At 52.9% G+C, this 13,384-nt stretch overlaps 1 protein-coding gene and 1 long non-coding RNA gene across 7 annotated transcripts; one reads left to right on the top strand and one right to left on the bottom strand.

Moving 5' to 3' along the window:
• Positions 1-195: 195 nt before the first annotated feature.
• ANKRD54 (ankyrin repeat domain 54) lies at positions 196-11,819 on the bottom strand. 3 transcript variants are annotated; one of them, XM_025926354.2, is made up of 8 exons: positions 11,380-11,816; positions 10,380-10,427; positions 5,043-5,141; positions 2,772-2,843; positions 2,247-2,294; positions 2,047-2,171; positions 1,716-1,823; positions 196-1,344 (listed from the first exon to the last, which is right to left on the bottom strand). In XM_025926354.2, the coding sequence occupies exons 1-8, from the start codon at positions 11,702-11,704 to the stop codon at positions 1,270-1,272; spliced, it is 900 nt and encodes a 299-aa protein (XP_025782139.1). In that variant the 5' UTR covers positions 11,705-11,816; the 3' UTR covers positions 196-1,269. The 3 variants fall into 3 exon arrangements, with proteins under 3 accessions (XP_025782139.1, XP_025782140.1, XP_086568437.1); XM_025926355.2 differs by having other exon boundaries at positions 5,043-5,136; positions 11,380-11,518; XM_086712311.1 differs by having other exon boundaries at positions 2,047-2,294; positions 11,380-11,819.
• On the top strand, positions 2,063-9,821 carry LOC147578895 (uncharacterized). Of its 4 annotated transcripts, XR_015253307.1 has the most exons (5): positions 2,063-2,189; positions 5,066-6,089; positions 6,377-6,599; positions 8,177-8,422; positions 9,587-9,821. It is a non-coding gene; the product is annotated as an uncharacterized LOC147578895 (long non-coding RNA). The 4 variants fall into 4 exon arrangements; XR_015253309.1 differs by lacking the exon at positions 8,177-8,422; XR_015253306.1 differs by lacking the exon at positions 9,587-9,821 and having other exon boundaries at positions 8,177-8,517.
• Positions 11,820-13,384: the final 1,565 nt, after the last annotated feature.

Here is a 13,384-nt window from a genome sequence, read left to right as displayed (position 1 = left end):
GCGTCCCCCCTCTTGTGGCAGACCCCTGCCGTGAGGCGCCCTGCCTTCGGCGTGTCCATTGCCGACAACGCGGGCAGAGTCTGCTCCTGCAGGGGCAGGACTGGGGTACCTCCCTTACAGCGAGCGAGTCCTGCGCCTCCTCGAGTGCCTCAGTCTCCCAAGGCTGCAGCCACAGAGAGACGTCCACAAACTTGGTGGCTTAAAACAACACACATTTATTCTCTTACAGTTCTGGCGGTCAGAGTTCTCAAATCAGACTCACTGGGCTAAGGTCAAAGTGTCAGTAGGGCTGGCTCCCTCAGGGAGATCTGAGGGGAGCATCTCATTTCCTTGCCTTTTCTGGCTTCCGTGGGCGCCTGCGTTCCTCAGCTCTGACCCCTTCCCGCTGTGTCTCCTCCGTCCTCTCTGACCTGCTTTCCTGTCACTCGGGTCCCTGCGATTGCATCCAGCCCACCTGGGTAATCCAGGAGGGTCGCCTTGCCCAAAGACCGTTAATTTAACTATGTCTGCAAAGTCCCTTTTGCCCGATAAAGTCATGTTCACAGGTCCCTGGGGATAAGAATGCGGCCAGCTGGGGCGGGGGAGGGGACCTCTATTCAGCCCACTACAACTAGGCTGCAGAAGGGACCACTCCGCCTGCTGGTATTTCAAAGGCTGGGAGAAAAAGGGTGGGCCTTTTCTGCCTTGGGTTCAGCAGGGTCCTTCCAAGCCTTGTATCTCTAAGGGCTGGGCTTCACCAACCCTCCCTTCCAACCGGAGACACTCCCTGCAATGTCTCCTTGAAAGTCAGGTGGCAAGTCGAAATCTAACTGCTGGTGAGGGGTTCAGGGCCAGCCAAGAAGCCCCCGAGGGTGCCTGCCTTCAGCCCACACCCCGCTGGCTGTGACAAGCCCACGGCCCGGAAGGGACACAGAGAAGGCTCTGGGGCCTGCCGCAGGGGGCAGGGAGGCCGCGAGACGAGTGAGGCCCGCTAGGACAGCGCGTGTTGGCCGGAGCTCAGGTGTGGCTGCTGCGCTGTGGGAGCGGAGGGGGAAGCTGGGGGCTGTGGTCCCCGCCCACAGAGATGACAGAGACCGTGGCTGGGAGCGGCGCTGAAGTCACGGAGCCTCTGTGAGAGTGCGTCTCTGCCCCGTAGCATCTGGGGGCAAGGCCTCACCAGACACGTGTGGCTCCAAAGTCCCAGGTTCGGGCTTTTCCTTTGTGATGAGAGAGCAGCGGGGGCAGGGGGAGGGCAGCGGCGGCAGAGCAGGAAGCCTGGAGCCTCTCTTGCTACCTCTTCTCCGTGTTCTGCATCTGCAAGCTGAGGGATGTGAAGCTGGCCAGGAGGTCGGTCACCTCATCCACCTGTGGGACAAAACCACGGCTCTGTCACGGGTGCCACGACGGGCCCAGCTGTCTCGGCCCCCGATCTCCACCCTGATGCCACAGACTCGGGAGGGTAGGCATTGTCTCCTGGGGCACGTGGTGGCTTCACTGACTGTGGAGCAGCTGTCCGATCGATAGTCCTGGACTCCAGCTGGTCTCAGACTGTCCCCGAGAGAAGGGCCACAAGTGGCGTCAAAGGACGCAGACAGGGGCTTCGAGGTCCACAGGGGGCTACAGCCCCCCAGCCGCGGCCTCTTTCTACTCTGAACGTCTAGCTGTAGCACAGCAGAGCGGCACCGGCCCCGAGGCTCCCGCCAGGCCCTGGGTCTGGCCCTGGCGCCGCAGCTCACCTGCTCTCTGGTGCTCGTCATCTGGAGGCGGGTGCAGAGGTCATCCAGCCGTTCCCGCTGCTCGTGCCGCCCCAGGCGCTCCAGGTACTCCCTCAGCATCTGGATGATCTGGAACAAGGGGCCGGGCTGAGTTGCTGGGGGTCTCGCTAGGTGGCAGAGAGAGAGAGCTGCCGCCGCCGCCGCAAAGCCCAGTGGAGCGGTGGCCGGATGGGGTCGGTGTGAAGCAACCCAGGCGCCCGGGTCGCGCCCGGGCAGGCGTGTCTGTCTGTGGTCCGGGCGGCACCTGTCCGGCGCTTGTTTGTGCCGTTGGCCCAGCGTGAAGGGCACTCACCTGCTTCACCTCCAGCCGCACAGCCTCCAGGCACTGGGAGTGGCCCTCCTGCAGGATGTTCAGCTTTGACTTGGCCAGGTGCAGGGGCGTGCGGCCAGCTCGGTCCAAAGCATCCACACGGGCCCCTGCGGGAGCAGGCGGAGGTGAGCGCGCTGGGGGTGAGGGCGAGAGAGGAGGGCGAGGGGGCGGGGAGCACGTACCTCCTCGCAGCAGTGTAGTGATGACGGGGACATGGTTGGTGCAGGCCGCTGAGGAAGAAGAACAGGGACCTGAGAGTCCGGGACACCAGGGCCTGGCCCTGTGTGCCAGCTTGGCTGCAGTCGCTGGGACTGTGCCTCCAGGTGTGCCTGCACCAAGGCAGCAATGGGGCGGGTCCAACTCCCTCCCCGTTCAGCTAGGGAGACCGAGGCTTGGGGATGGGACCTGCTGCACCGCGAGCCATAGTGTGGGTCGGCCACGGGGCAGCAACAGGCTTCAGGTCTCACCTTCCCTAGCAGAGCTCTGCTGAGCCATTGAGGTTGCTAAAGCAGCTGTGCTCAGGACCCAGCCAACCGGTGACCCAAGGGGGAGTCCATGAGAGGCAGACTGGGGGGTGGTGGTGGCCCCGGGGGCTCGAGCTCTCCCCAGATGATAGGAGATCCTGCTGGGAACTTACAGACAGGCCCCCGGGCTCTCCATCAAAGGAGCCTATCTGTGCCGCAGAGAAAGGTGTCCTAGAGGCTTACCCAGGTGCAGTGGTGTATTCCCCAGCCCATCTCGCTGGTTGGGATCAGCCCCGTGGTCCAGGAGCAGCTGCACTGGAAACAGGAAAACCCACAAGGACTCTAACCGCCACCCCTACCTAGCTAAAGAGGCTTCCTCAAAGTGTGGAATATTGAAAGCAAATACGGTTCTCTAGGTTGTTTCATACATCCGTTCGTTCGTTCATTCGTTCATTCATTCATCCACTTACTCACAGGGTTCATGTGCAGGATTCTGAGGGCCAGGAACTAAGGATTCTGGGAGAGCCTCCTGGCCCATGCAGGTTTGAAAAGACTGAGATTTTTTTTTAATTTTTCAAATTTATTTATTGAGAGAGAGACAGCATGAGCTGGGGAGGAACAGAGAGACAGGGACACAGAATCTGACGCGGGCTCCAGGCTCTGAGCTGTCAGCACAGAGCCCGACGCCAGGCTCAGACCCATGAACCATGAGATCATGATCTGAGCCAAAGTCAGACGCTTGACTGACTGAGCCGCGCAGGCACCCAGAAAAGACTGAGATTTTTAAGGGTTAGAGAATGTTCTTCTGGGGCGCCTCAGTTGGTTAAGTGTCCAACCTTGGTTTCGGCTCAGGTCACGATCTCATGGTTCACGGTTTGTGAGATCAAACCCTGCATCGGGCTCTGTGCTGATAGCGTGGACCCTGCTTGGGATTCTCTCCTGCTTGCTCACTCTCTCTCTCTCGCAGTTCAGGGGTTCGAGCCACACATCGGGCTCTGTGCTGAGAGCTCAGAGCCTGGAGCCTGCTTCGGAATCTGTGTCTCCCTCTCTCTCTGCCCCTTCCCTGCTCATGCTCTGTCTCTCTCTCTCTCTCTGTCAAAAATAAATAAAAGTTTAAAAAAATAATAAAAGAAAATAAAAAAAGAAAGTTCTTCCAACAGCAGTGGCTACTAGTAAGGGCTCTCAAGGACATTTTTTGCTCTTTCCACAGTCAAGTGCCGTAGTGGGAATTAGGCCAGTAGAAGATGCTGAACATCCCCCTCCCTGAGAGTCTATGCCCTCTCAAAGGTGGGTTGTGGTATTAAGGGCTTATCAGTTACCCAGATGGATGTGCAGGCAGACTTAACTCACGTGACAAGGCCAGGTTGAGCCGCATGCCACATACAGAAACCAATGCAAGAGGTACCTTAGACCTAAATGTACCTTAGACCTAACTGTAAAAGCTGAAAGTCTTTTGAAAGGCTGGTAGAAGAAATCAAGAGAGTAGCTCTACGACCTTGGGATAGGCAAAGTCACAGAAATCCTTAAATAGGTCAAAGAAATGCTAACCATTAAAAAGAAAAGATCGATAGATTGGGTTCATTAAAATTAAGAACTTGGGTTCACTGGGGTGCCTGGGTGGCTGGGTCGGTTAAGCGTCCGACTTCGGCTCAGGTCACGATCTCACAGTTCGTGGGTTTGAGCCCCGCATCGGGCTCTGTGCTGACGGCCCAGAGCCTGGAGCCTGTTTTGGATTCTATGACTCCCTCTCTCTCTGCCCCTCCCCCACTCACACCCTGTCTCCGACTTCGGCTCAAGTCATGACCTCGTGGCTCATGGGTTCGAGCCCCACGTCCAGCTCTGTGCTGACAGCTCAGAGCTCAGAGCCTGCTTCGGATTCTTTGTCTCCCTCGCTGTCTGTCCCTCCCCTGCTTGCGTTTTGTCTCTCTCTCTTAAAAATAAATAAACACTAAAAAATTAAAAAAACAAAACAAAACAGGAAAACGAACCTATGGTACTCAAGGTCTACGTGGGGCTAAGGAGCAGAAAGATAGGCTGCCAGGGTGCTGAAAATATTCTTTTCTTTGCTTTTTTTTAAAGTAGGCTCTACACCCAATGTGGGGCTCAAACTCACGACCCTGTAGAGCTCGAAGGATCACGACCTTGATCATGTGATCAAGAGTCACGCGCGCTACTCACTGAGCCAGGCAGGCACCCGTGTTAATCTTTAGCTTGATCTGGGTGGTGCATACATACAGAAAGCTCACCGTTCATGAGTTAAACCACATCCAAAAATGACTCTTAAAAGGGGGAGGGAGGGGCTCCCCTGCTGCTGCGCTTGGGGCTGAGTAAATGTCGCCTGAGCGTCTTGGAGGCCTGGCCCCAACCACAGAGCCAATCGTATTCTTTCCCCTTTCTGGCAGTGCTAGTTCCACAGGCTGAGGGAGTGAGGAGGTCCCCCCACCCCCACCCCCAGCACCTCTAGAGAGAGGCTGCTTGCCCAGCTCCCCTCTCCCCTCCCTCCCCGGGACTCACCGATCCGGTCATTGCCATTGCAGGAGGCAAAGTGCAGAGCTGTGCGGCCCTTGTCATCAGCTGCACAGGGATCCGTGCCATCTTCCAGCAGCTGCTGCACTGACATCGCCAAGACAGAGGGAGGGAGGGCGACAGAGAGGTAGTGTTAGTTACGCTGCAGCCCCCCGGGGGTGAACACGGATGCTCAGGGGACCCTGCAGGTAAGGCACCGATAAGCCATGGGAGAGCGAGCTCCTCCTGGATGCCGGCCTTACAGGGAATGTCATGACAAGGGACTTACCCTCCTGAGGGCACAACTGGGAATCCCCGATTCGGGCTGCTCAAACTACGTCTAGGGTTAGAACATCACAGAAGGATCTTGGCCCTCAGCGTCAGGAGTTCTCGAATCACAGAAATCCCCGGCACACAGACTTTGGCCCCACATCCATTTGGATACACACCCTTTCCAGTTGGACACAGCAGCCCAAGCTGCGGGCAGCGCTCACTTTGCTCCTGGGAGGTGGCCTTTTAGAGGGAGCGGCTAGAGCACAGGTTTGGAGCCACAAAGAAAGACCAAGTCCCAGGCTAAGCTGGGTAACGAAGAAAGGGGTACGTTGCCAACGACGGGGCAGTGGAAAGAGCGGGGCTCAGAGCAGGAAGGCCTGAATCTGGGTCCCAATTCACCGGCAAATGGGAATAATCTCCGCCCTGCCGATCTCCAGAGCTGCTGTAATAACAATAATGGATATGAAATTTCTTCGTTGCAAAGTATGGAGCCATTATAAAATGTGAGGCATTATGTGACACGTGTGTGTGTCCAGCTGAAATGGAGAAATTGCTGCCAAACATCATTTTAGAGCAACTGACATTTTTAGTCTCCGCCAGCGAACCTCTCAAGGACTCCAGACGAAGCCCGGAATCTCCTCCTCCTCCTTCACTTCAAGCTCAGGGAGGCACTCCATCATCCGCGGGTCCTCAGTGCCCAGTTCACCTCGCCTGCTCTGACATTAAAACGCCGCGCTGGTTTTGGATATCGTCCCCCTACGCCGAGCACCAGCCTGGCACCAGGTACCTGACTGCTAAGCCCGGTGACCCCCCCAGCCAGGTATCACGTCCATCTTACAAGCCAGGAGAAGCGCCCCACTATGTGATGTGCCCCGGGTACATTCACCCGGCTATCGGGGGGCAAAGCTGCGACACAAGCCCAGACTTCTCTGGTCTCTCCAGAACTTAGATCTCTCCAACTAAACACATCACCTCAGCTTTCTCTTTTTTTTGGGGGGGGGGGGGGAGGGGGGGAGGTTTATTTTGGAAAGGGGATCACTTTATATTCTTTTTCTTGAATTATATTGTAGGTTTTTTGTTTCGTGCATCTTACTCAATACTTAGGATCGAGACGGGATCCTTTGCGCAGCTCCAGGATCGCTGTTGACTAACTGAATGAAGGTGGTAGGGAAAGGATTAGGAGAGTGGAAGAGAAGGGCTTCAAGCCATCTCAGTACATTCACCAAAAGACAACCCGTATCAAAGAGATAAGACAAAGCTAAAAGAGTCCATTCTCTTTCGTGATTTGTGCAGGTATGGTCTTTTTGGTTGGTTGGTTGGTTTCTTTCTTTCTTTTGAGAGAGAGAGAGGGAGGGAGAGAGAGAGAGAGAGAATGCAAGGGGGGAGGAGGCAGAGGGAGAGGGAGAGGGAGAGAGAGAGAGAAAGAGAAAGGAAGGGAATCTCAAGCAGGCTCCACGCTCAGCGGGGAGCCCCATGTGGGGCTCGATTCCATGACCCTAGGATCATGACCTGGACGGAAATCAAGAGTCAGATGCTCAGGGGCGCCTGGGTGGCGCAGTCGGTTAAGCGTCCGACTTCAGCCAGGTCACGATCTCGCGGTCCCTGAGTTCGAGCCCCGCGTCAGGCTCTGGGCTGATGGCTCGGAGCCTGGAGCCTGTTTCCGATTCTGTGTCTCCCTCTCTCTCTGCCCCTCCCCCGTTCATGCTCTGTCTCTCTCTGTCCCAAAAATAAAAAATAAAAAAAACGTTGAAAAAAAAATTAAAAAAAAAAAAAAGAGTCAGATGATCAACTAACCAACCGACTGAGCCACGTAGGTGCCCTGGGCAAGTCCAGTCTTTCTGGAGAGCACTACAGCAGTATCTACCAGAAGCCATCAAAATATGCATATCTTGGGGCGCCTGGGTGGCTCAGTCGGTTAAGCATCCGACTTCGGCTCAGGTCATGATCTCACAGTCCGTGAGTTCAAGCCCCGTGTCGGGCTCTGTGCTGACAGCTCAGAGCCTGGAGCCTGTTTCAGATTCTGTGTCTCCCTCTCTCTCTGACCCTCCCCCGTTCATGCTGTCTCTCCCTGTCTCAAAAATAAATAAACGTTAAAAAAATATATTAAAAATAAACAACAAAAAAAATATGCATATCTTTTGATGTGATAACCCCATACCTGGGAAATTATCTTAAAAATGAAAAACCGTTGTGCAAATATATGACTGACTAAATAACCCTTGCTTTGTCCCTCAGAAGGCATGACGGGCATCTTTTAAAAATTGTGGTGGGGCGCCTGGGTGGCGCAGTCGGTTAAGCGTCCGACTTTGGCTCAGGCCATGATCTCGCAGTTCTTGGGTTCAAGCCCCACATCAGGCTTTGCGCCGACGGCACAGAGCCTGCTTTGGATTCTCTGTCTCCCTCTCTCTCCCTCCCTGCTCATGCTCTGTCTCAAAAATAAATAAACATTAAAAAAAAAAAAAAGCTTTTGAAAAATTGTGGTTTTGATTGGAGAATGGAATGCTACAGTAATTTTTGGTTTTTACCTTGTAAGCTTAAAAAAAAAAAAAAACAACCCATACAGCCATGTATTCATTCTACAAAGAGGGGGAAAATGACATTTCCATTTTGAGAAAACAAATGGCGACAAAGACCGTGAAAAATTACCCAGCCTACAAAATTGTGTATACAGCACAGTTTGCAAGCCCATAAAGAAAAATTCTCTGCGTAGGACAAAGGATGGGAAGGGACAGTGTCACCAAAATATCAACAGAGATTATTTCTTTTGCTGCTTATGGATGTTTTTCTTGTATATTTCCCTAAGCTCTCAAATATTTTAAATGTGTATATAATTTTCATATATGTGAAAATATGTTATTATTTAACAATAGGAGGACATCAATTTTATGCCCACGGTAATTGCTAAACTACAGCAAAAACCCAATAAACATGCGGAGAAGGAAAAGGAAATGCTGACCATAGAGAGAAAAGCAATAAAGAGGCTAATCCTACAGAGTCACCGTCGGAGCCTCGCAAGAGCCTGGTAAACCTAAGAGCCATTTAGATTTGAAGATGAGTATGTCAGAGACTCTGGAAAATTACAGCATTTCTCTCAGTATAATGAAACCACCAACCATGTGAGTACCTGATTCAAGATGAACTAGGCTTTCTGTGGAAGGGAAGCGTAATTCAAATATTCTCTGGCCACACACTAGCGATCTTAAAAAGAGAACACATCGGGGCGCCTGGGTGGCGCAGTCGGTTAAGCGTCCGACTTCAGCCAGGTCACGATCTTGCGGTCCGTGAGTTCGAGCCCCACGTCGGGCTCTGGGCTGATGGCTCAGATCCTGGAGCCTGTTTCCGATTCTGTGTCTCCCTCTCTCTCTGCCCCTCCCCCGTTCATGCTCTGTCTCTCTCTCTGTCCCAAAAATAAATAAACGTTGAAAAAAAAAAATTTAAAAAAAAAAAAAAAAAAAAAAAAAAAAAAAAAAAAAAGAGAACACATCATTTTTTCCTTGAAAAGCTATCTGGGTTGCTGCTGAAATATTCCAAAATATTCAAGTTCATGGAAAAGGGGACCAAAGCGAAGAGAGCTGAAAAGGCCTCCGGTTTCCAGGCCTGTTCACTAGGCTACGCCAGGGGTAATGGAACCATTTCAAGGCCCATGGTTTAAAAATTTTTTTTAATGTTTTTATTTCTTTTTGAGACAGAGAGAGACAGAGCATGGGCAGGGGAGGGGCAGAGAGAGAGGGAGACACAGAATCCGCAGCGGGCTCCAGGCTCCGAGCCGTCAGCACAGAGAGACAACAGCGTGAGGGTTCCGTCTACTGTCGCTGACCTTGAAGTTAGAGGGAGAAGACTCCAGGCCAAGGGATGTGAGTGGAGGCAGAGGGAGAAAAGGCAGAGGGAGACCGAGTTTCCTCTGGAGCCTCCAGAAAGAAATGTAGCCCTGCGGATATCCTGCTTTCAGCACGGTGAGATCTGTGTTGGATTTCTGACCCCCAGAATTGTATGCGAAGGAACTTGGGTTGGGGCGCCTGGGTGGCTCAGTCGACTTCCGCTCAGGTCATGGTCTCGCAGTTTCTGAGTTCGACTCCCCGCCCCCCCCCCCCCCCCCCACGTCGGGCTCTGCGCTGGGATCCTCTCTCCCTCACTCTCTGCCCCTCCCCTCCCCAAGTAAAATAACTTAAAAAAAAAAAAAAGGAAATTTGTGTTGTTTTAAACCACTCTGTTTGTGGTAATTTGTTGCAGCAGCCGTGGACAACGAATATATGGATAAACTTTGATTTTTTTTCCTCTAGAACTGGCCCTTCTACCTCTGATGCTGCCACTGCCCTGTCGGCCAATGAACGCTGGACAGCAACAATAAAAAACCAGAGTGGTGGGGCCCCTGGGTGGCTCAGTCGGTTAAGCGTCTGACTTTGGCTCAGGTCACCATCTCACAGTTCGTGGGTTCGAGCCCCGCGTCGGGCTCTGTGCTGACAGCTCAGAGCCTGGAGCCTGTTTCAGATTCTGTGTCTTCCTCTCTCTCTGACCCTCCCCCGTTCATGCTCTGTCTCTCTCTGTCTCAAAAATAAATAAACATTAAAAAAACATTTTTTTAATTAAAAAAAAAACCCCCAGAGTGGTGTCCTGCTAGGAGCCCCTCCCACTCCCTTCACATGTCCTGTCAACGAAACAAGTCTGAGAACCACTGACCCAACTACCGCGAAGCCTCAGCTCTGTTCAGACGGTGGCTCTCCTGGCAGTTAAAGCTGACTGTTCGTTCCCGTTAGCCAGAAATTCTAAAAAGCTCCTACCCTTGTTGCCAGGTGCCAAGGATACAAAAGCAGACCTGGTCCCAACCTCAGGGAGCCCACAGAGCGACGAACCCTAGGACATCGGGAAGTTCAGGGTGACAGGGATGCATGGGAAGAGGAAGCATGTAAGCCAGACTTGTCTCTTGCAAGTGAATTACGGTTATACAATATATACTATGAGCTTGGTCCAAGGGGTGAGCTGGCATACTGAATTCAAGCACTGTCTTCCCAGGAACTGGTTGCCTCGAGTTTTCTTCCCCTAGCCCAGAGGGCTAGCCCTGCTTTGCACACTCACCTGTTTCCACGTCGTTGGCATTGGCCGAGTCCCTCAGCCTCTTCAGAGCTGTGAAGAGAGTAAGAGTTCCAGTTCAAAACAAAACAAGTCATGATGAAGCCGAAAGTGGATGGCTTCCTAGCTAATCCACCATTCACCCACGATAGCATCTAAAGGGACAGAAAGGCACCAGGATACAAGAGACACTACCCTGGGAACAAGGAAAAAACTTGAAATGCGGCACGGCAAACGCGAAAGGCACACTGTGTCGCAAATCCTTCAAGGCCTCTGGAGTCAGCTCCTGGCTCTCCATGTCACCCACACAATGTAAAAAATACAATGGACATATCAGAGTAGGAGTTTGAGTCTGGCAGACACGGGTTCTCATTCCAACACGGCCACTTTCTGAAAGGTATGTGACTTGGAGCCAGGCAATCTCTCTGAGCCTCAGTTTCCTCTTCCACATAATGGGAACGGTTTCTGCATGGCTTGGAGTCATTGTGAGGATCAGAAATGATCACATACCGCCCCACAGGCTCTGGCACACAACAAAAGCAGAGTGATCGCCGCATGTTCATCACCTTCCTCAATGCACCAAACATCCCCATAAAGCAAGTACTGTACTCACTTTACAGACGAGAAAACTAAGGCTGTTAAAACTTCTATAGTTCGCCTAAGGCTTAAACGAGGTACAGGGGTCCACACCCGGTCTGTGCGTTTAAACGAGTTGGTAAAACTTGCCTCCCCTCTCCGATACTAAAAGTAGTCTCCAGTGCTCCATTTTATTACCTACTTACTGATAGCCGCCTGGAGTCATGAAAAGTTTCCGTTCAGGAATTACCAAGCGCTTAAAGACAGTCTCTTTCACCTTCACGGTCCTTAGCCGCGCTAACATCCTGATTCCTACTGAAAGGAGACTCGACTCGGGAGGGGTCGCTCGGGGCCCTGGGCTCAGCCGTCCGAGGACCCCGTCCGGAGGGGTCGGGGGAGGTCAGGGCCCCGGGGTGTCCGCGCTCCTCACCGTGCACCTCCTTGCCAGTGGGCCCGAGCCGGCGGTGGGGCCTGGCGGCGCGTCTCAGCCGGCCGGCGGGGATCTTACAGCGCAGCTCATCGCGGGGCTCCGCGTCCTGCTGCCACAGCACGTGCAGGTAGCGCAGCGGGGACTGGGCCCCGCCAGACGCCCGGCCGGGGAGGCCCGCGCCGCCGCCCAAAGCCGACCCGAAGTCCGCGAAGGAGAAGAGGCCCTCGGGGCCCGTCAGCGGCTCCGGGGCCACGGCGCACTCCCCATCCGAGCTCGAGCGGCCGGAGCGCGGCTCGTCGTCCGCGCCCCCGGCGGCGGCTGCCATGGCAACGGCTCTGCGCGGGGCCTGGCCGCCGGAGCCTCGTTCCCGACCCACCAACCGACCCGCTTCCTCCGCCCTAAGCCTCGCTGTCAGCGGGCGAGCGGGCGGGTCCGGCCTGCAACCACGGCAACCGAAGGGGGGGGGCGGACTCCTGTCGCGAGCAGCCAACCGGGCACGGTCGGGGCAATAGAATTGGTTTCCGGCAGCGCGATTGACGGACATAATAACCAATCACAAATTTGAACGGCCTACGCCCTCGCCGTACGTCGCCGCCGGAGCCAGTAAAACAGCTAAGTTTAAGACACCCTTATTTTTCCCCCCTCCGTTACCCCCATCGGGTGAGGGAAAGATAACGGGCAGAAGCTTTAACCAATCCCGTTAAGATGATCTGCAACCACTCTCTAAGGAAAATTAAGAAGCCGAACTACGGGGATGCATACGGTTGCATTTCAAAGCAATGAAGTTAAAAAAAAAAAAAAGGATTTCCTGGTGGGAAGTGCCTAGTGTAAGTAGGAAAATGAGAATGTGTTAAAATTGGGGGCTATTACCGCAAACCGAGGAGTAATAGCTTCTAAATGCGAAAGATCCCTTTAGTTTGGGTTCTCTCGTAAGCCCGGAGTTGATCACTGATTTACAAAGAATTGTAACTTAACGTAATTGCCCCACAGCGACACTGCAGTCCGAGAGCCAGTCGCTAGGAGCCAGGTAACTCTGTGTTCAGTTTCAGACCCAAGATCAGAGTCCCTGCTCGATGAGATGCTCACAGCCCTGTGGGGGTGGACGGAGCCGGAAACACAGACGGGCTCCGCGCGCAGTGAAAATGAGCTTAGCAACCCCCTCGCACAACCCACTATCCCATAGACACTCCTATAAGGTGGACAAGGAGGACCATCCCTATTTCACAAACGAGGAGTTGAAGCCAGAGAGACAAGGGACTTGTTTATGGATGCCCAGCTGTCTTTGGACAAGGGCTTTGGTCCAGACAAAAGTTCTTCCTTCTCATTGAAGGTAACCTTTCTCTGACAGTTGAAAAGCACTTTCAGAATTTGTAGTGCTCTCAGAACAACATTGTGAGGTTTCTCATGGTACTGTAACGGAGAAAAATACTGTTTGTTTGCTCTCCTCTGCCCCTTAGCTGATAAGTACATATATGCCAAATCCACTTGTACCTAGAAGGAAACCTAGAAAAGAGATAAACACTGAACATGTGTCATTTACTAAGTGCTTGATATATATTGCACCATTTATTTCTCCCCTACAAGAGTCTTAGCAGGTAGATAATGTTACACCCACTTTGCAGACCAGGAAATTGAAGTCCTGAGATGTTGTATGAATTATCCAAGGGTACTGGGTTAGAAAGTTGAAGAACTAGGATTTGGGGCCAGAACAGCCCTCTCTATCACACAGTTTTCTGTAATGAAGAACCTGCTGGAAACCTGGCTCCAGAGAGTTTAAGTGACATCTGGGTATTTATATCTCACTCCTGCTGAATGTATCTGGAAATAACTTTACTATTCATTCCTCCTCTTTTTCCATGTAATAACCTCCAAGGTAGTCTCCTTCCCTCTAGTCTCTCTTTGTAGAATTCAAGGTGCACATGCTGGCTAACACACAATTCTTTTCTTGTCTGTAGGATCTGCCTACCCACTGAGTTCAGACTAAAGTGCAAACCCTTTATCCTAG

This window comes from Puma concolor, chromosome B4, assembly GCF_028749965.1.
Source record: "Puma concolor isolate L17-30 chromosome B4, mPumCon1.1.hap2, whole genome shotgun sequence".
In the NCBI taxonomy this organism is placed as follows: Eukaryota; Metazoa; Chordata; class Mammalia; order Carnivora; family Felidae; genus Puma; species Puma concolor.
Note: the sequence above shows the minus strand (reverse complement) of the source record. Positions and strands in the feature narration are given on the sequence as shown.

Coding starts and splice junctions, on each gene's coding strand:
- ANKRD54 (XM_086712311.1), bottom strand. CDS start 11,704: ATGGCAGCCGCCGCCGGGGGCGCGGACGACGAGCCGCGCTCCGGCCGC. Junction 5,142..10,379: donor TGCCAACGACGTGGAAACAG/GTGAGTGTGCAA, acceptor TGGCGATGTCAG/TGCAGCAGCTGCTGGAAGAT. Junction 2,295..2,771: donor GAATACACCACTGCACCTGG/GTAAGCCTCTAG, acceptor CTTCTTCCTCAG/CGGCCTGCACCAACCATGTC.